Raw genomic sequence first — 23,023 nt, 5'->3', positions numbered from 1 at the left:
GGTCCTCAGGACACTACAATACAGTAGACATACTCCTGAAGAAATGCCGATCCTACAAAAATCTCCAGAGTGAGAAGATTGTGTGTAATTTTCATGTTGCAGGAGAGGCCCGGTGATGAAGCATGCCACTTCAGTAAGTGCAGGCCTTCTTCCAGTTTTAGAAAGGACACTCTGTGCCTTCTACATCTATCTGGCACGTCCGGTACATTGGTGGATATTAATAAACGATACAATCCTCAGAACAAAAAGTGTTCTGAATGAACAATTTGAAATGGACAGAAATAAACTTCTGCTTGAACACAAAAGTAGCGAGATAAGAAGTTGGAAGAGAAAAAGTAAAAAAAATAATATGTTTACAACACTACGAGTTCCATTTACAAATTCATTTTTATTTTCCCTTATCTACGTGTGTTACGTTGTTTGTGGTGGTTTAAAATAACACACAGATCATTGTACAATACTCTACTAACCGCTCCTGGCACTGGTACTAATAAACTGCACATCCCTGAGTTACAGGGGCTGATTGTAAGATGTACAAGGTACACAAGAGTTAAGTCCATGCAGTGCAAGAACAGGCTGCACCTTTGCTACAAGAAAGCGTACCAGGAGTGAAGACAATAGTTGTCTGGAGTTAAAAATGCAAAACATAATACAAGATGCGTTTCCTTGGACCATGAACATGATCCTATTTATTGTCTATCATTCCAATAACTGTGCTTTCTTAGAATGCTATCTCAGGCATGCACAGTACATGCAGGAGGCAAAAATGTCCTTGCCAAAGTCGAACATATATGTTTACCAAGTTACCAGGCGATGACAGGTTGCAGTTCTTTTGGTTTCATTTGTCATCTGACACGTTTCGTCACCTCAACTTTTTTCAAGGCAATTTTTGGTCAACACGTAAACTATAATATGGTTGGCCATTATTAACGTTTTTGTTAAGATACAGACAACTATTGCTACTCCACTAGCTGCCCTGGTGTCTGCAAGTTCAACACATTCCAATGGTGCTAGAAGGTGGACAACATATCTGATAAGACATCTTACTTTCTTAGCAGATCAAGAAACAGTGTTAACCACAAAGCAATCACCACTGGGATACGCAGCCATTTACACCTGAGTGCCAACAAGTCCGTGATGGTACATCTCGGGGTTGGGTATGGGAGTTTAAAGGATGAGACACGACCACGTTGAACCCAGGTTCTATAGAGAGGTCGGGAGACTCTCCAATACACACAGGGCTCAGGCCTTGCAAGGCTTCCGATGCTTGTAATGAAACATGCGGCTGTCAGCACCAAAGGGACTATGAGCTCAATCCCCCAGCAGAGCATCCCCTGGGTTTGGTATCCGGCAACACCGGAAAGAGATCACCGGAATATACAAAATTGATGCCTAGCTAGTCACAAACTATTTACCTTAGTTATCAGTTAAGCAATGCGTCCACCAGGCACTTCATTGAGGCTGTTGCATTTTCAAGAGATCTGCAGACATGGTTGCCCTCGCGACAGGGGTAAAGGTGTGGCTTTCTAATGTAATCAGACACAGGAAAGGCAGCAAGCCCTTGGCCCATCGACATCGGCTAAACAAACATCCAACATCTAGCAAGTGTGGAAAAAGAGACACCAGAGAGAAGTACCTCAAACACCTGGCGGTGTGCTTGAAGACTGTTATATTAAACTTCTTTAGGTGTGCTTGAAGATACCTATACCAAACATCTATAGGTGTGTTAAAGCGACAGAAGTCAAACACCCAGTGATGTGGATAAATATACACCAGAGAGATGTATCTCAAAAACCTGGCGGTGTGCTTGAAGACACTTATATCAAACTTCTACAGGTGCACTTGAAGATACCTATACCAAACATCTATAGGTGTGTTAAAGGGACAGAAGTCAAACCCCCAGTGATGTGGATAAAGATACACCAGAGAGATGTACCTCAAACACCTGTCGGTGTGCTTGAAGACACTTATATCAAACTTCTTTAGGTGTGCTTGAAGATACCTATACCAAACATCTATAGGTGTGTTAAAGAGACAGAAGTCAAACACCCAGTGATGTGGATAAAGATACACCAGCGAGATGTACCTCAAACACCTGGTGGTGTGCTTGAAGACACCTATAATCAAACTTCCACAGGTGCGCTTGAAGATACCTATACCAAACATCTATAGGTGTGTTAAAGAGACAGAAGTCAAACACCCAGTGATGTGGATAAAGATACACCAGAGAGAAGTACCTCAAACACCTGGCGGTGTGCTTGAAGACACTTATATCAAACTTCTTTAGGTGTGCTTGAAGATACCTATACCAAACATCTATAGGTGTGTTAAAGAGACATAAGTCAAACACCCAGTGATGTGGATAAAGATACACCAGCGAGATGTACCTCAAACACCTGGTGGTGTGCTTGAAGACACCTATAATCAAACTTCCACAGGTGCGCTTGAAGATACCTATACCAAACATCTATAGGTGTGTTAAAGAGACAGAAGTCAAACACCCAGTGATGTGGATAAAGATACACCAGAGAGAAGTACCTCAAACACCTGGCGGTGTGCTTGAAGACACTTATATCAAACACCTGGAGGTGTGCTTTAAGAGACCTATAATCAAACTTCTACAGGTGAAGAGACACCCAGAGCTGTGCCTAAACGGACACCGGTGAGACGTACCTCAAACACCCCGAAGTGTTCTTGAAGACGGTGGTCCACTCTGCGTCCCGGGGCTTGGAGTCCTCGTTGGGGTCGTGCTCCCAACCAGAGTGAGGGATGATCACCTCGTTGGTGAGGGTCTGCAGGCCGTGGTTGATGATGACCATCTTGAGGGGCTCGTAGGAGGACAGGTTCCACAGGGTGCCTTGGGGGAGGAAAGCAAACAGAGGTCACAGGCTGGAAATGGGGGAGAAGTACGGGCAAGGTGGAAGGACAAGAGGTTGGGACCAAAGGCAGAATATGGAGACAAGGACTAGAAGAGAAAAGAATCAGGCGGCCACAAAGGGAGATTGAGAGAAAAACCATCAGGGAGTCAAAAAACATGACCTTGGGACAAAACAAACTTTTCAAAAGTAGGAAAGCTAAATATCTGACAGTTTGTTGAAGCTTCAGGACACATGCAAGGGCTCTGCAGCTTTTCTGTCCATTTCTCCATCATGCAGATTACAATAAATGTCTTTTGAGAGGAGCACAACAAAGGATCACTCAACACATGAAGATTTAGAAATCATGGGTGGTGTTCCTGGTTTCTCTGATCTCTGGTCCCACTGATTGTAAGAAAGGATTTCTTATCTGCCGGGTCCCAGAGATGATCTCTTATCTGCCAGGCCTGAGAGAGGATCTCTTATCTGCTGGGTCTCAGAGAGGATCTCTTATCTGCCAGGCCTGAGAGAGGATCTCTTATCTGCTGGGTCTCAGAGAGGATCTCTTATCTGCCAGGTCCCAAAGAGGATCTCCTAACTTCCAGGTCTCAGAGAGGATCTCTTATCTGCCGGGTCTGAGAGGATCTCATCTGCCGGGTCTGAGAGGATCTCTTATCTGCAGTGTCTCAGAGAGGATCTCATCTGCCGGGTCTCAGAGAGGATCTCATATCTGCTGGGTCTTAGAGGATCTCTTATCTCTCAGAGGATCTCTTATCTGCCGGGTCCCAGAGAGGATCTCTTATCTGCCGGGTCCCAGAGAGGATCTCTTATCTGATGGGATCAGAGAGGCTCTCTTATCTGCCGGTTCCCAGAGGATTTCTTATCTGCCGGGTCTCAGGGAGGATCTCTTCTCTGCCGGGATCAGAGAGGCTCTCTTATCTGCTGGGATCAGAGAGGCTCTCTTATCTGCTGGGATCAGAGAGGCTCTCTTATCTGCCGGGCCTGAGAGAGGATCTCTTATCTGCCGGGCCTGAGAGAGGATCTCTTATCTGCCGGGCCTGAGAGAGGATCTCTTATCTGCTCGGTCTGAGAGAGGATCTCTTATCTGCCAGGCCTGAGAGAGGATCTCTTATCTGCCGGGTCTCAGAGAGGATCTCTTATCTGCCAGGTCCCAAAGAGGATCTCTTATCTGCCGGGCCTGAGAGAGGATCTCTTATCTGCTGGGTCTCAGAGAGGATCTCTTATCTGCCAGGTCTCAGAGAGGATCTCTTATCTGGCGGGTCTCAGAGAGGATCTCTTATCTGCTGGGTCTCAGAGAGGATCTCTTATCTGCTGGGTCTCAGAGTGGATCCCTTATCTGCCGGGTCGCAGAGGATCTCTTATCTGCTGTGTCTCAGAAAGGATCTCTCATCTGCTGGGTCTCAGAGAGGATCTCTTATCTGCTGGGTCTAAGAGGATCTCTTATCTGCTGGGTCTAAGAGGATCTCTTATCTGCTGGGTCTCAGAGGATCTCTTATCTGCTGGGTCTCAGAGGATCTCTTATCTGCTGGGTCTAAGAGGATCTCTTATCTGCTGGGTCTCAGAGGATCTCTTATCTGCTGGGTCTCAGAGAGGATCTCTTATCTGCCAGGTCTCAGAGAGGATCTCTTATCTGCCGGCTCTCAGAGAGGATCTCTTATCTGCCGGCTCTCAGAGAGGATCTCTTATCTGCTGGGTCTCAGAGAGGATCTCTTATCTGCTGGGTCTCAGAGAGGATCTCTTATCTGCCAGGTCTCAGAGAGGATCTCTTATCTGCCGGGTCTTGGAGGATCTCTTATCTGCCAGGTCTCAGAGAGGATCTCTCATCTGCCGGGTCTCAGAGAGGATCTCTCATCTGCCGGGTCTCAGAGAGGATCTCTTATCTGCCGGGTCTCAGAGAGGATCTCTTATCTGCCGGGTCTCAGAGAGGATCTCTTATCTGCCGGGTCTCAGAGAGGATCTCTTATCTGCCAGGTCTCAGAGAGGATCTCTTGTCTGCCAGGTCTCAGAGAGGATCTCTTATCTGCCGAGTTTTAGAGGATCTCTTATCTGCCGGGTCTTGGAGGATCTCTCATCTGCCAGGTCTCAGAGAGGATCTCTTATTTGCCAGGTGTCAGAGAGGATCTCTTAGCTGCCGGGTCTTGGAGGATCTCTTATCTGCCAGGTGTCAGAGAGGATCTCTCATCTGCCAGGTGTCAGAGAGGATCTCTCATCTGCCGGGTCTTAGAGGATCTCTCATCTGCCGGGTCTTAGAGGATCTCTCATCTGCCGGGTCTTAGAGGATCTCATCTGCCGGGTCTCAGAGAGGATCTCTTATCTGCCGGGTCTCAGAGAGGATCTCTCATCTGCCGGGTCTCAGAGAGGATCTCTTATCTGCTGGGTCTCAGAGAGGATCTCTTATCTGCAGGGTCTTAGTGGATCTCTTATCTGCTGTCTCAGAGAGGATCTCTTATCTCCCGGGTCTCAGAGAGGATCTCTTATCTGCAGGGTCTTAGTGGATCTCTTATCTGCTGTCTCAGAGAGGATCTCTTATCTCCCGGGTCTCAGAGAGGATCTCTTATCTGCAGGGTCTTAGTGGATCTCTTATCTGCTGTCTCAGAGAGGATCTCATATCTGCCGGGTCTCAGAGAGGATCCCCCCTCCTGTGATCAGAACTCAGTTTCCTAAAATGAGGCCCGATGCCCTCATTCAGTTACTAAATGGAGACTTTTCATTCACTTTTTTAACAGATTCACAGCATAACATAAAAGCGACTCCTCACTCGGTGTATCTGGTTTAAAGATGAAATGTTGTTTCCTGTCCCCGCCTTTGAATCTATTTTTAAACTCTTGTGTCAAACAATGTAAATGAAAAAAAAAAAACATACGTCCACTGGTAAACACTATTCTGTTCAGACAAATGATAAAAGCTCCCCATACCTTCTTTTAATGGACGAGCTTGCATATATTATAAATAATTGATGCACTATTGGTATCGATTCACACAAAGTAGGATTCGATAAATGAGAAAAGATCTACTTCACCTGGAGAATCGGGCGTTTAAGTTAATTTTCCTGGGTACCATTCGGTCAACTGGTTGCCTAGATGTATATAGTAGTGTGGCTCACTGGTTAGAGGTGGCAGACCCGAGAGCAGAGGACGGCCCGGGACCAGGGTTCGATTCCCGGCGCGGCAGGTTTCTGGACCAGGGTCAGCGGACTCGATAATTCTCTCGCCTCGGTGCCCACTCTGATCAGCGATCACACTCGGCAACTCTGGGCATTAGCTTGCCTCATCTTCACTAACGGCCCCACCAGACCGCCGGGGATGCCTGGTCTCACCCTGGAGATACCCATTAAGGGACCATCTCTCAGGGAAGCCAGGAAGGGTTTCGCAGCGGTCGAAGCGCCTTGGGACCCTACGGGTAAGTAGTGCGCTATATAAATGCCAATACATTTACATTTACATTTACATTTACATACACATTAGCTACATCTCGCTTGACCTCTGACTCGTGCTGACATTGCCCTCTGACCCCCTGCTTCCAAGGGTCAGAGGTCAGCAACAGTAAAAGGTAAGCAGGGTCGAATGACTTCCTGTTCTACTGTCTACGCTCCCCCAGCAACCAGGAGTCTGATGAGGGGCAGAGGGTGACACAAAGGTATACCTCGTGATGTCAGGGGGGTCAAAGGTGAGCGATGTCCCCGAGCTATCCATGGACGTCAATTAACCAAAATGCCAGGGGTAGCAGAAGTGACATCACACGCCATTTGATCTTTACCTTTCACTCACACACACATGCACACACTCTCTCTCACATACACACTCACACCCACAATCATACTTACAAACATACTAAAATGTTTTTTTTTATTTTTTCTTACCTCAGCTACCAGATAAGGACATATTCCAACTAATTGTACTCCATTTTTATTACACAAATAGTGAATAACAGTATCCACTGTTTGTGTAGTAAAACAATTGACAAGAAACCAAGAAAGTCTAGCCCCAACTGACCTCCATTAGGACAAGCAGCCCCTGTGTTCCACTTCCAGGCACTGATTGTGCCACCTCTGAGGGCAGGGGTCGCAAGGTCAGTGCCAGGGATTGCAAGGGGCAAGCCAGAAGTCGCAACTCCGACCCCTGGCGACCCTTAAATGTCGTCCACGGAGCTACCCCGATATTTTGGTGAATTGTCGAGCATGGCTTCCTGCAAAGAAATAGGGAAGGGGGGTGTGGCTTGTAGAAAATGTCAACAGACCTGCTATGCCCCATTCCTTTTCTTTTAACAAGGGCACAAGTTGTCAGATTAAACCAGGAGAAGAGGGCACTGTGACTCCCCTTCCAGCCGTGCATTCTTGCTGAGAGCTGGTGATATTTACCAATCCAAGATGGCGGATGTCTCTTGGTTCAGTGAGTATAAGATAATGTTTGTTTTAGTGCAAAAGCGCAATAGACACGCGAAAGAGAGGGACCAGGTGGGAGCGAAGAGGGGAAGGCATCACACGAAAGAGACAGCCACCTGAGGGCAGGTGGAGAAGCACACGTGAAGACGAGAACACGGTGAGGCGTGTGGGAAAGAAGAACAACTAGTGCTGGGGTGGAGGAGGAGCACACAAAAGAGCGAGAAGCAGACGAAAATCAGTGCAGCGAGTTTGAGAGTGGGCCAAGAGAGCAAAAACAACACTGAGTTTAAGGGAGATAAGTATATGAGAAAAAAAGAGGGCAGTGGATCACATTTGCAGGAAGCGCATGGGCCGAAAATCAGAGAGGTGGAGAACACACATGCACTCTCAAGGAGTACTTAACCAAGAAATTAAACAAGTTCCCTAAAAGTGAGCAGTGGAAGATAGAAGTCAGGTGATGTCCATGGGAGGGGGGATAAAAACGAGATGGGCAAGCTGGGACAAGGAAAAACATGAAATAAGATGCACGCAAGTGAAAGTAATAATAAGTCAATCCAGGGTAAGCAATGGGCGGGGTGTAAACCCTGTAAGTTCGTGTTAAGTCTACAACAGGTCTCTGGTAACCTGTCTTGTAGACTCGACCTAAAACGGGCTAGAGGCATTCAACTTTATAAGCTGAAAAAACTCACACAAAATCCACTGTTGCTGATCTTTCCACTCACATGGTTGTAAATTGTTGCCTTCATAAAGTTTGCCTAAGGATATATTCATATACATTGACAGAGCTTGCAGAAGTTAAGTGTCAGAGACTCACAGCTCTCATCGCTACATCCATCCTCGCCAGCTCTCTAACCCACACATCAGAGACTCATTTCTTTAAACTCAGTAGAGTGTCGGCTGCCCTGTCAGGGGGTTGTGGGGAAGCCTCACCACGGGTGATGGCTGCTACTGTAGCAGTAAGGAACCTGTCCACCCTTGTCCACTCAGGTGGGGCACAGGGCAGCAGGGTTCCTCATATCCATGGCTGTAGCCGTCATTGGCGCAGCATGCTCAGTAGCACCGGGGTCCATGGGTGGAAAGAACCCACCACACTCCAATTATGGCTGTTGTTTATTGACCAAACCAGGCCAAGGGGCCATTTTCTTTGCTATGCCACTGTTTGCGCCCAGGGCACATGACCTAGTGCAAGCAGTGCCAGTAATAAAGCAATCTGGCGTGCCGTGGTGGTTCGAGCTGGAACTAGAGCACGCTAAGTTACCTTTTATTCGCCTGGCAACCCAAGCATGGAGTAGTGCGAGTGCTGCAGAGGTTGACTGGAGCCATCAGACATGGATATATTAACTAGTTAAGAAGGGGACAATGAAACCAATGTTTGCGGGTTCCACCTCAGGAGCATACTCACCTCTCACCTGCCTTTGGTGAGTGCATCACGCCTGGGAGGGTGGTGGTGGCGGAGGGGTTCATACCTGAGCCCCTGTCAGCCTCCCTGTGTCACCTACCCTGCCCCCCTTTCTGAGCTGCTTCCCAGTCCCCCACTTCAAGGCCGAGGCTCAGACACTGAACAGTTCTGGCGAGACTTCCTACTGATAGCTTTCCAGCCAAAGACCAGAGTGGCCCTCAGAGGTCCTACTTTGAAGCAATGTTACTTTAAAAAACATCACCTCACTGAATTTATGTTAATTCAGTGCTTCAAATGAGCACAGAGAAGTAACTAACGTGCACTCCACTCGTCTATCCTCTGAATCTTTAAGCGCCGAGACACCCCCGGGTAATTGCGCGCTATACAAATTGCCAAAACATAAACAAACATAAACCCAGTAATACCTGTAAAATGCATTCATCAAAGTCCAGTGCGCTTTGAGAAAAGGTGGAAATATGCCCAGAAAGGTAAAATAACGTCATTTTTTGAAAAGGAATAAATGGGAATCCCTCACTTAAACACCCTCTACGCCGGAAACACAGCCAAATTACAGAAAAAACTCCAACGCATCCAAAACGCATCAGCCAGACTCATACTGGACATCCCCTGTCAAGCTCACATTTCCGGTCATCTGAAAGATCTCCACTGGCTTCCCGTCAACAAGAGAATAATGTTCCGTCTCCTCACCCACGCACACAAGGCCCTCTACGACCTCGGACCCGAATGCCTCAACAAACGACTATCCTTCTACACACCCACCGGCCAACTACGTTCATCCAATCAAGCCCTCGCCACAATCCCGCGCATCAATAGATCCACCATGGGAGGAAGATCTTTCTCCTACCTAGCGGCCAAAACCTGGAATTCTCTCCCCACTCACCTCCGCCTCACACAGAACCACCTCTCCTTCAGAAAGCTGTTAAAAACCTGGCTATTCGATAAATAATGCACCCACCCTCACTCAAGCGCCTTGAGACCCTCTGGGTGAGTAGTGCGCTATACAAATTACTGAACTTGAACTTGAACTGTTGGAAGGAAGAGTCCTCGTGCTGGGACGTCACCGTGAATGAGGGTGAGTTAAGAGGTAGGGTCTTGTGGCTGTGCCCCACTCATTATCCTAACCTGCAACCTCCCCCATCAGACTGCAGATGCAAATCTGTTCCATCAGCTGGTGCGTGGTGGGGGGTGAGAGTTTGTGTGTATGTGGGTGTATGAAATGTGTGTGTGCATGCAATGCAGCATTACTGGCATCAGATGCATGCATGGAACACATCAGATCACGGCCAATAGGCAGGGAAAGAACCGTGTCATTATATAGCGGGCTGAAGGGAGATACAGGGGGTACACGAAGACAACGAAGGCCAAGAGAGGGGATACGTGGGCACAGGTTGGCATGATCGGCTCACGAAAATGAGAACTTGAAAAATGAGAACAAAATTAGCACATTTTCTGAAAATTACCTGAAATTTGGGAACACGTTTATTTACTAGAAATGAAAAACTGGCAATAAGGTACAAATGTGTGTACCTTAAGAACATGACGTGCGGAGGCCCTATTATGGCTAGGGCACACTTTCCCTGTTTGCGCTCTGGTACACCTTAACACAGGGGCAAACAGGGAAGGTGCGCCCTTCTACACAGGAGGCGCTGCCCCCAGGGCAGCTGCGGACTCGCGCTGCCCCCAAGGGAAGCGCATTCATGTGAAAAACAGAGCAGCTGCTTTAAAGCCGCTTCGTGTTTTTACAGTGCAGAAGGCAACCTGCCAGCACTATTAAAGGGGATTAGAGGTCCCTTTTCAGGTGGGTGCAGTCAGTGACTGCCCCGCCTGCAGGGGATGACTGGAGGAGGTCGATGGGACTCCCTTTCCCTTTCTCCCCTCTCGAGGGCTGCTCTCAGTGGGCACACTTGCAGTGCGCTACCTTTTAGGCCTCCTGAGAGCTTCTTTGCCTCTGCGCCCGCCTCTGTAATACGGTGCGGGCAAAGAGATTCCCTCATTCGCTTGGGACATGCCCCCATGCAAATGAGGGAACGCCCCCTGGAGACAGTGCCAGCGCTACATGTATTACAGAAGGGGGCGCCCAAGCGTCTGCTACCCCTTCTGTAATACCAAAGTGCCCCGGGGGCGTGCAAAGCAGGCGCAAATACCCGTTGCGCCCCCGGGACACTTTATGTAATACGGCCCCTCATGTTTCAGGCCCAAATTATTTTTGTTTACTAAAGAGGAAAGCTGGTGTTCCGAGGGGAGACAGCGTGTTCCAAGAAAAGGACATGTTGTGATGAACTGGGATAAAAGGAGCATTTGCAAAATATTTCAAGAAGATATTAAAGTGATAAATCAAACTTATTTGATATCGGAATGATGCACAGGATGCGAATCCAGAAAAGGTTCACGCTGCAAAACGAAAGCTTTTTACAACCTTGTTATTGCTATAAAAACTGCTGCATGAGGAAGAGCAGCAAAAATCAGTGTAACTCTGCTCTGAGCCAATAAAATCTGTATACTCTACTAAACAAGGGTATGAATATGAGAGCTCTGGGCGCCACTCTACACCTTCAGAGTGAGACCTAAATAAAACATCTACTTGAAAGGGGCATCCTTGCAAAAGAAAGGCAGTGGAAAAGAGAAGCGAGGAAAGGGGTTTTATATTTTTGGGAAAATTACATTCACGTGTGTTAAATTGCAGGCCCCTACAAGTAAAGTTAGAGGTAACTGTCAAGAGATTGGTGGTTACAAGGGGTCCAGCTGAATGCAAGGCACCATATCCAGTACCTCTAACTCAAGCCCACACCCTCAAGGTCGGGGTCAAAGGTCGGTCTTAATAACTCAGTTTTTAAGTATTCTGAAGAGCAGTGTCAGGCCCCTCAGGACACCTCCATCGCCCCACCCAGCCTCTACTGCCCCCCGCCCCCCAAAGTTAGGCACAAATCGTTGGGCCTTGAATTCAGAGGGAGCTGCTCTCCAGATTTGCTTCACATTTTTTACGACATTTAACCATTTTCCTAGAGAGCTCACTGACCATTCTTACTTTCCCCATCTCATCTCTTGGCTAAGATGTAAATTGACCACGCAGAGTTTCACACTTGTCCTGACTGTTTAAACACATTTTTCACTCTTTGTGAAGCCTCAAAACTCAGGCCATGCTGCCATAAGGAAACAGGTTTGTTAACAAAAAAAAACTGTAAACATGGGTTAGTATTCTGCTCAGTTTATCATCTTCTAAAAGTTTCCTTGCAGTCTGAGAATCAATAGAAGAGATAAACCACCCCAGATCGCTGCACGTGCTCCATTGAAAAGAATTTTCAGAGCCTTATGCAAACATCTGTTACTAGCAAAAACAAATGCCAATTTTTATGTCATTTGGTGGAATGTGGCGCCCTCTTGTGGCCATTTTGAGATAGAGGTGTAAGGCAGCTGGGTACAATGGCCTTAATGTTACATCGGCACTGCAAACTGTAGTTTATTAATGTTAGGAGCACGTGCCGCAGAGGTAAGGGAACCAATATGGACACAGAGCGGCTGACGACAGCGGCGACACTGACGTCTGATCGCTTGTCTGAACCATATCTTGGGAATTGCGTCCTGTCCAACTGCTCTGAATATTTGTCTCACATCCAGAGCTTATCACCAACAGCGGAGAAAAAAAATTACTATTCACATGCCAGTGGCGAGCAGGCGCTGTGAATCAGGACAGATTGCGGTGCCTTATCACTTTCCGCTGCCGGTCATTTTTCTTATTCTTGCGTCAAAGGATGAGGCATAGCCAGGCTGCAGGACTGCACTAGGGCCCTGTGGGAGCAGCGTCAGTGATGCATGAATGCTCATGGGGTGATGGATGGATGGTGGAGAGAGAGCAGGAAACAGCAATCTATGGAACAGAACCCTGCACCAGTGTTCAGGGTATGAGAAATGATTGTTTTTGTACTTTATATAACACTTCTACGTCATTTATCAGACACTTTAGAGTGAACTGAAAGTCTTGAGCGAGAGAAGTAGAACACAGGAAAATGGGGAACATAAGAAAAGAGGGCAGGTGTGGGATTAAAATAAAAGTGTGGAGGAAGGGGCGAAGGGCTTGGCAGGGAGCATGACTGAAAACCCTAGAGAGGAAGGTGAGGTGAGGGATGTGGCGAAGAAGGTGGAGAAGTAAAGGAGAGTTCAGGGGAACTGCACAGGAAGAGAACTTTTCTGCCAACTCAGGAGTCACAGGTAAATTTACATTTTGTGGTCCATGTGCTCTCCAAGCCCCCGAAACAATAACGACAGTTTATAGGTCATTTGTTGTAATCTGGTGTCATCTTGTAGCTTGCTGTGGTGACGTCATGAGGCAGCTGCCTACATTGGCCTAATGTGGCACCAGCTCTGTGTCTGCCTCTCTCTGACCAATAGATACACACAAGGAGGTGTGTATGAGAGCTGACAAGAGGGCTGGGGGGAGGGGCTAAGAGCATCGACACCCCTACACAAGGTTTGTTTAACTGTCAGTTGAATATATGGATCATCTATCTGTGCGGTGCACACTACAACAAACTGACTCTGGGGATTAAATGATATGGGTTAATACCCAGCTCAGTGGGACTTGTCAACCTCTGAAGGATGAAAGGATGTATAGTCCTGACTGGGATTTGAACCCAGAAATTGAAAATTGGACCCATCCCTGCGATGGATAATGAACCCACAGACCTAAATTGTCCAGACTCAATAACACTCTTCCCCGAAACACAAATCTATGAACTCAACATTTTAGGTCAGAACGACTCACTAATTTTCTTTATAAGATGATAACCAGGATTGGTCAGCGCGGGTTGGGGGCCATACCCAGCTTTGGGTGGGTGTCCATAGGATGGAGGTACGTACAAGTAGAGTAAAGAGAGCGGACGGATGTGTTGAATCAATGGACTGAAGGCTGGTACTCGTGTGTTTACCTGTTAGCCCTATGTGGGAAGGGTATGCCCAGACGTGGGTCCCGTGCTCAATAAGCCACTGGAGTCAAGCTAGCCTGGCTGATTCAGGGTGATAGCCAGAATCCGGTCCTAGGATGCTTGATTCCGGTCCAGGGAAGACATTGCTTGGCCGTTCGGGCTGAACTGTTCCCATGAGACACAGGGTCAAGGCTGATTTGCATATGGCCAGGTCTAGACTGGGGTGGCGTGGTGAGCAAAATAACGATGGATTAAACCCAGATCTGTGACTGGGGGTGAATGTTTTGCCATTGTGCAACATTCTGTCCATCATCTTGTGTGTGTTGCTGTTCGCCCTATGTGGGAAGGGTATGCCCAGACGTTGGTCCCGTACTCACTACGCCACTGGAGTCAATCAATCGTGGTTGATGACGGCTGATAGCCAGAAACCGGTTCTAGGAGGCTTCATTCCGGTCCAGGGAAGACATGGCTTGGCAATTCGGGCTGGACTGTTCCCATGAGGCACAGGGTCAAGACTGATTTGCATATGGCCATGTCTGAACTGGGGTGGCGTGGTGAGCAAAATAACGATGGATTAAACCCAGATCTGTGACTGGGGGTGAATGTTTTGCCATTGTGCAACATTCCGTCCATCATCTTGTGTGTTTTGCTGGTACGGAAAGATACCCACCTGATAGCATGGAGGCGAAAGGGAGCACTATAGGGGGTATTTAAAGAGGAACGGGCAACAGCAGAGCAACAGCCTCGGCAGGACAAATGCAGGAGTAAAAAGAAGGGAGTCATTCCGGCCCCAGAGGACAATCCATCGAGGCAGTAGAGGCCCTGTGACCATCCACCCGCTGCAGATCTCTGGGCTACTAAGAGTTTCCCACCATGCAAGTTGTTCATTTATGATAAAAGTACTTTTACCAACACCACAGGGCTCTGGCAAGCAGAGTTTGTTTCTGAAAACGAAAAAACAATTAATTCCCTCGATTCAGTGGGAGTTTTATTCTTGCATGTGTGGGCTATTGGTTCCTTTGCCTGGCTGGTTGGCCAGACACTGCTTAGTTTGTAAACAAAAAAATATATGCCATGGCTCCCGGATGCAACTGTAGCTTACACCACACATTGCCCCTGCCAGAGATGCCAATGATAGTAACACCACAACTATTAACCATCACACTCCTACAAGTGCGTCAGTTAAGACTATTCAAGCCCCCGGAGCTATACCAATGGTTTGGATGGCAGGTAATAGTCATTTTTAATGTATATTGATTCATTAATAACCTGTCGTTGCGGTCAACTTTAAATTAGGCAGACATCGCCACCTTGTGGCGGAATGACTCAAGCGCCGGTGTTGATAATTAAGTGACAGTACTGAGCACCAGAAACCACGGCTCAAATTAAGAACTGATTGGTCATGTCTTGCACTATGGACCCGGGCAGGGACAAGCTGAAGGAAAGTTATACACAGGGTAGACTTCTTTATGCAGCCAGAGTGGGGGGCCTGGTTATAAACAAACGCATAAACGTTTTGGAACAAGGTTTGCGAAAATGTATCATACTGCTTTGGCAAGGCAATGCTGGCTATCAAGTCATGCCCACCCATAGGTGTTATTCAGATAACTAAAATTCATTAGCCCCCCACGTTAAGTTGGGAGTCCACCAGCCTATAGACTAAGAATAGGCTAAAAAGATAGAGAAAAATGTTATACTTTTTTTAATATAAAAAATGTGAGGTGGGTCCAAAAGTGCCTCACCTAAGCAACATCCATGGAACTACTGGTTGGTACATACCAAGTGGCGCACTCTATCATCCGCACTTTCTTGATAGAAAAGAACTCTAATTAATATGAAAAATAAATAAAAGAATACGTTTGCGTAAAATGCAAGAACAATATATTTGCCAGCAAAATAAAGAGGAAGAAAAAGTAAGAACATGGGAAGGAATTAGACTAAATTAAATGGAACCTTTGGGAGGGCAGACAGACGTGGGAGAGTGAAGCAACTCGTGTTTAAGACGCGGGAGAAGAAAGGGCGGGCATGCGGTTTGTGACAGATGAGAAGACAGTTCAGAGCATCCTAGTAAAGAAACCAATCCAGCTTGGCTGAGGGTCACCCTGGTGTATTGCTCCCCCATGTAATTGTACAGTATATTGGTGTTACCAGTGTATTAACTAGAGCACAGGCAATGCTTCAACCCAAATACTAAATTTCCCTACAAGAAAAAGCTGAGTTTTCATTTGACAGGGGAGACGGGTAGGGGTTTTCTGGCTGGCTGTCTAAACAGAAAGAGTGGGAGACGCACAGGTCTTTGTGAGAGGGACCTGGCAGGTGGTCACACTATATGAACGTAATCCACCACCCGGCCTCGCAACCCCTATAACCTGCACCAACTTTATTTTCTCAATTCAGAGTTGCCCTGCAACCACCCTTCGAGTTACCCAGCATGCACTGCTGCCAAGTTATAGACTATATATGGTGTGTCATGGAGAAGAGCGGGCTTTCGTTAAGCTTTACCTTTCCTTACATCTGAGTAGGCCTGGGCGGTAAATTCCGTTCGCTCACGGAGTTTGCTGAATTTGGGAAATTTCGTGTTCCGTGGAGAACGCGGAATTGCCAAGAATTCCGCAATCCGCTGCTCTGTGGAATTTTTTGCTTGTTCGCGCTTTTAAAATGCATATTTGCGAGATATTTCTCCCCGAGCACGCCAACAGCGCCCGCAAACAGGAAAAAGCATTGCAAAAGGGTGGAACAAGCAATTTTGCGTGTTCGCTGAACTTTGGCATGCTTGCAGAGATTTTTTACCGCTTCGCAGAGCTTTGCGGAGCGCGACTACACAAATTCCACCCACCCCTATTGTGTTTGGAAGTTAAACGATGGGTGCACCCTGCATGAGTGGCGCGGTTAAAAGGAGTATCTATTCCACTTCCACCCTTACATTGTACTGGAGTGGGACCAGTGGTGTAGAGTGTGGACTCACTTCTGGTTGGAGCCGGCTTGGAAGAACAGCCTAAATAAAGAGAGGTTGTTATGAGGCTGCGCCTCATGCGGCCAGTTCCCTAAACGGAGGGGTGGAACACGCCTGCCCCAAGGCCCCACGCTGCTCTGCCAGCACCAGGGAGCTTAGCTCAAACCGCCATGCCACCCTGCTTGCATGATCTCACACCGACGGTGACTGGGGTGTGGGGTACAGCCAAGAAGCGCTCCGTGAGGGACGAGTAAAAACTGAGGTGCGTTACCCAAGAGATAGGAACCATGTTGTAGCTCATCAGAGTGGTTAAAGGAGGCGCCTGGAAGCCTTGGTGCTGCAGTCTGCACTCTGCACTGCATTCTGGGTCTAGTAGCTCCTCTAATGGGAGAGGCGGCCATAAGGCACTTTAAAGAAACACAACCGTGGTACCTATGCGCCAGCTTTGGTGTTCAGGGTCTTATTTCCGGGACCTGGACCCAAGTGTGAAACACCGAAAGATCTGTCCGCAACAAGATTTCAGAGTCTGTATACCCTCTATGGTGGACCCCCAATTATACCAAGGGACGTCCCCATACAAGTCACTACGACAGGCTTTAAATACTTAGGGGTGTTTGTGACATCGACCCAACATCTCCGATGCGTTCACAACCTAATTCCGCCTCTGCAAAAGCTGAAACAAGACATCTTGGCGTGGAAGGCGCACCCGTTCTCATTGTTGGGTAGGGCAGCGCTGTTTAAAATGATGTCCCTGCCTCGATTTTTCTATGCACTGCAGAACTCCCCTGATCCAATACCTACAAGATACTTTAGAGAAATAGAGGTATTACAGAGAGACTTACTGTGGGAGTGAAAGCCCCGAATCGCACTGACCAAACTCACCCTTGGCTGGTTTGATGGCGGGGGGGATCAGTCTTCCTGATCTCTAGAAATATTACTGGGCTTCCCACCGTGCAGCCATTAATCACGGCACCTACAGACATTCAGTCGATCCAGGCTGTGCCATGGACCGCTGGACTCTCCCAAGGGGAAATTACACTAGAGCCCTTTACTCTAGGCCGCGGCGGTTCCCTCTCACCGGACTGACCAAGAATTCTGTACAGGTATGGCACGCTGCAAACAAAAGGCTGGGATGGGAACGAAAACTGAATCTGGCAACACCTCTATGGGATTCAGAGACGCTGGAGTATCTCTGGAGGTCGAAGGGTTTCGATAAGTGGGACCTTATCCGCATTTCGAAGGTCAGAGATTTGTGGGCAAAGGGGGATGTAGTTTAATTTGCTACCTTGCAACAGGAACACAAACTCGCACATACAGAGTACTTTCGGTATCTGCAGGTCCGCCATGCATTGCAGTCCCATTTCACAAAAGGGTCTGCTCCCCCGCAGTACACACCCCTCGAGGATAGATTGCTCGATGGCTACCTGCCAGAGAGGACGATCTCCCTCACATATAAGAAATTGGTAAACAACACCGGACTTCCCTTCAGAACACAAGGACGAGGTGGGAGGAAGACGGCCTCGAACTAGATGATGAGGAATGGCAGCAGGTGCTCGCCTCTCCACGTAGCGATTTCGGCCAGACTGCGGTTCAGCTGAAAATACTGCACAGAGTGTATGTCACTGGACCCTGCCTAGTTCGCATGGGGAGGGCACAGGGAGGGGAGTGCAGAAGACAATGTGGCAATAAAGGCACGTTTATGCTTATTCTATGGGAGTGTGAGCTCATTCAGGAGTACTGGCGGAAAATACATGCTGTCCTTGGCCAGGTTCTAGAAATGACTATCCGGCTCGAGACGAAAAGGTGCCTTTTGAACGTTTCGGTACCCACGGACCTGAGCAGAATGGGTAAGATCTGGGTCACTCTAGGCCTTATGGTGGCAAAGAGGAACAAAGCCCAAATGTGGGGAGCCACAACCCGGCCAACTATAACAGAATGGAAGAAACATAAGGACTGGTGCATGTTCTGTGAAAAAACAGTGTACCTAGCTAGGGGCTGTCCGAAGAAATGGTCACTGATATGGGGGCATGGAACGCACACTGGGGGGAGATTTTTAGTCCACCACGTAACTATCCTATTGAAGACCTGCCCTCGCCATAATTGTAAGTTCTCAGGTTCTATTGCAGATACTATGATTGTAACTGTGACCGCTTTTTGTTACCTCTCATGTAAATCATGTGCAATTTGATACATGCTACCCTGCTGACAAGTTCTACTTAATAAAAAGACATAATAAAAAAAAGATTTCAGATTCTGGAAAAACTGCAAGATTTTGAAACTAAACAACTCAGTTTAACCTCAGAGGACACCTGAACCTTTCAGGGGGCATGATTTTTAAACGCTTATCCGTAGTGGGATTTGTATCTCGATTGGCCCATTGCACTATTTATAATATCACAAAGGGGAGACCAGAGGGTCGTTATGGGGCTCACGCCTGCCCTTACTAACTCAAACACAAAAATTGGCGTGATACCCTCAGAGAAATGATGTTTGCTTAATCAGCATGACATCAGGTTAGTACCAGAGACCCAACGAGTTCTCTGTGTGTTGCATGTCGCTCGTTAGCTAAATTCAAGGCAATTCCAAGAATTGGACGAGGATGGCTCACTCAGGTAGTGTGACATGCATCATCATTTGCAACCTCGTCCCTCCCTGATAGGATGATACTACCAGGGCGGACTCGACCTCCGAATGGGGCTTTTCTGTCACTGAGTGATCCTTTGAGTAACTTCTTCTGGAATATATTTAGTTCAGTGCATAGGAGATCGCTCTGTAATAACGAAACCTCTTTATTGTAATAGTGCATGAAAAAGGAGACTTGCCACTAACGAGCATTAGAAAGGACATACTTCCCTGGATAGGCTTCGAACCAAACTCCCTAAGCCCCTATTATCAAGTTTCACCGAGAAACAGCAGCTTTTAAAACTGGACAATTGTGCTTAAGTTCCTGGTGCTTCACAAACCCCTGGATCCCCCCACGATGGAAGATGGGACCAGACGTACTCTGTCCCGACACGGACTAGAAACTATTGGGGATTTATTCCTGGGAGGCCACGTCTTTAATCGTACCGAAGACCCGCGTTTCGCGGGCAGCCACATTTATGGATCATTTCGTACTGACCCGATTACAGAGCGCACTTAGAGGCGCGATTCCCACTTACTCATTAGAACCGGCAGGCATCAGCCCACTCACGTTAGTAATAACAGATAATAGTGGAGCACACATTACTTCCAGACTATACAAAGCCTGCCTCGCGTTGCTGCCGCAACGGGACGTCAAGGTCAGAGACGCTTGGGCTGCCGATATAGAACAACCGCGCACAGATGAGATTTGGAAAGGGTGTTGTAAACAAATCAAACTAGTTTCATGCAACCACAGACACAAATTACTACACTTTAAGATGCTTAGGAGGGCCTACGCCACACCGCAGCAGATGGTCTGGATAAAGAGCACCACTTTCACACATTTCCCTAAATGTAATTTATAGGCTGCATCCTTCCTCCATATGACTTGGTCCTGCAGCATAATTAATGCCCACTGGCAGGAAATATATAGGGGTGGGCGGCCAGCTACGCTCCGTCTGCGGAGTGTGCGTAGTGCCGCCTACTCCGCATTTTGCGGAGCTGGCGGAGCCAGGCGGCACTACGCACGCTCCGCAGACGGAGCGTAGCTGGCCGCCACCCGCCTCCCTCCCGCCCTCCCTAAATACTTTGAAATAAAGGAATGAAATAATTTAAAAAGCACTTACCTTGCCGCCGCTGCCTGCCGCGTCCCCGGGGCTCACTATCTTCCGTCTTCCGTCCGCTTTACTAATGCGCATGCGCGGGCGGCCGCGCATGCGCATTTTCACGAGAAAATGCGCATGCGCGGCCGCCCGCGCATGCGCATTAGTATAGAAGACGGAAGATAGCGAGCCCCGGGGACGCGGCGGGCAGCGGCGGCAAGGTAAGTGCTTTTTAAATTATTTGATTCTTTTATTTCAAAGTATTTAGGGAGGGCGGGAGGGAGGCGGGTGGCGGGGCTGGCGGCCAGTGGTGTTTGCGGAGTGGGGCTACGCGGAGTGCGGAGGTGGGCGTAGTTTCTCGCCCACTTCGCGTAGCTCCGCGAAGCCCCACTCCGCGAACTCCGCCCAGGGTTAGAAATATACGGCCTAATACAGCAGATGGTGGAGACACAAATACCAACAACTCCCTTAATTGCATTGTTGGGCTCTGTAGAGCCGCTGCCCAAAAGCGCACGCAGCTTCACGGCAATCGCCACGCTACTGGTGAAACGAGAAATAGTTCTTCGCTGGGGCACCAGGCAGAAACCTACTGTCCAGAGCTGGCTCAAGAGCAGGACATACTGCGATACCACGAGTGAACTATATGCAGAACTGCAACCGCCCACTCCGCGACCCAAGGATATATGGCAGCCCCTTCGGGAATACCTTTGATGACAAGACATGCAGGGTACACCAGCTAGTGAGGAGGGACAGGGAACGAGTCAGAACGCACAAGCCACGGGGTGATGCAACCATGCTTAAAGTGATTGCGGCTGCATTTAAAAGGCCATGCAGGCTTTAGACGGGCAACAGGGATACAGGAGCAGGAGAGCAGGGAAATCACGAACCACACTCCAAATGAGCATCATCCATAGAAGATGAGAGGATGTGCCTATTCAAATGTATCTGTGTCAATCATTCTGTCTGTATCCTTTTATCTTTGTGTATGCGAGAACTGTACCTACAAATTTACACATCGTGAACCTATGTATGCTGTTGATATTGATAACGTTTTTTTTAAAGTTTCTGGTGCTATGTACCGACAGGTCACGTCTAACACCTTCACTCACTCATACACAATGCATCACTTAACACAAGGAGGAGAATCAAGTGAATGCATAGCTTCAATTAGATAAACTTTACAATACCTGAATCAAGTACCAACGCCACAAATCAAAAACACAGAACCAAACACCACCAACACAACACCAAACTCATGCAATCAGCAGAGTGTCAAAGGGCATAAAACCAAAAGGCTCCACTCATTTAAAGCACTAAACACAAACAGAGCAAAAAGAATCATTTGCAGATTATCCAGACCAGCTGCAATGCACAACTGGGCTAAGCTTTCAAGCTTTAACACACAAGGATTCACAAATCCCACATCCTAACACCAAAAGACGAGCATTGCAAATAGAGCACCAACAACACACCCACGCCCCTCACAAAGATGAAGTGTAGTACAAAGGGCAGCACCTCCGTCTAGAACAGCACCAAATCCAGAAACCGGACCAAACACAACAGCACCCCACACAAGAACCGCACCCCATGCAAGAACCGCACCCCACGCAAGAACCGCACCCCACGCAAGAACCGCACCCCACGCAAGAACCACACCCCAAACAAGAACCGCACCCCATGCAAGAACTGCACCCCAAACAAGAACCGCACCCCAAACAAGAACCGCACCCCACGCAAGAACCGCACCCCACGCAAGAACCGCACCCCACGCAAGAACCGCACCCCACACAAGAACCACACCCCAAACAAGAACCGCACCCCACGCAAGAACCGCACCCCAAACAAGAACCGCACCCCACGCAAGAACCGCACCCCAAACAAGAACCGCACCCCATGCAAGAACCGCACCCCACGCAAGAACCGCACCCCACGCAAGAACCACACCCCACGCAAGAACCACACCCCACGCAAGAACCACACCCCACGCAAGAACCGCACCCCACGCAAGAACCGCACCCCACGCAAGAACCGCACCCCACGCAAGAACCGCACCCCACGCAAGAACCACATCAAATACAAAACCCGCACTAAAGACAAGACCCGCACCAAAGACAAGACCCGTACCAAAGACAAGACCCGCACTAAAGACAAGACCCGCACTAAAGACAAGACCCGCACTAAAGACAAGACCCGCACTAAAGACAAGACCCGCACCAAACACAAGACCCGCACCAAAGACTAGACCCGCACCAAAGACTAGACCCGCACCAAAGACTAGACCCGCACCAAAGACTAGACCCGCACCAAAGACTAGACCCGCACCAAAGACTAGACCCGCACCAAAGACTAGACCCGCACCAAAGACTAGACCCGCACCAAAGACTAGACCCGCACCAAAGACAAGACCCGCACCAAAGATAAGAATACAAGAACCAAACCAAACAAAAAACCACACCAAACACAAAAAAACGCGCCAAACACAAGAACTCCAGGTCCGCATCAAACTCCAGGTCCGCACCAAACTCCAGACCCGCACCAAACTGAGCTTGTGCTAAAGACCTACTGTTGTTTCTGTTGACACCAAACACATCACTATAACCGTATCTTGCAAACAACGTTCCCACACCTCACTCATGTGTAATAACCCAGCACTAAAAGGCCAGACAGTTGCAAAGTGTCACTCGCCAACAACACTAAACACAGGCACAGTGTCTCTAAACACTGACAGCAGTTCTTATAGACATGAGAC

General features: G+C 48.2%; 1 protein-coding gene across 2 annotated transcripts in view; it reads right to left on the bottom strand.

Moving 5' to 3' along the window:
* ARVCF (ARVCF delta catenin family member) overlaps positions 1–23,023 on the bottom strand; it is a 771,519-nt gene that overhangs the window by 139,258 nt on the left and 609,238 nt on the right. For both annotated transcript variants that reach the window (XM_086942623.1, XM_086942624.1), the window contains one exon: positions 2,674–2,857. In XM_086942623.1, the coding sequence (XP_086798749.1) occupies positions 2,674–2,857 (184 nt within the window). The remainder of the gene's footprint in view (positions 1–2,673; positions 2,858–23,023) is intronic.

Source organism: Lissotriton vulgaris, chromosome 11, assembly GCF_964263255.1.
Source record: "Lissotriton vulgaris chromosome 11, aLisVul1.2, whole genome shotgun sequence".
NCBI classification, from domain to species: domain Eukaryota; kingdom Metazoa; phylum Chordata; class Amphibia; order Caudata; family Salamandridae; genus Lissotriton; species Lissotriton vulgaris.
The sequence above is the reverse complement of the archived record's forward strand: the minus strand, read 5'-3'. Positions and strand labels throughout refer to the sequence as shown.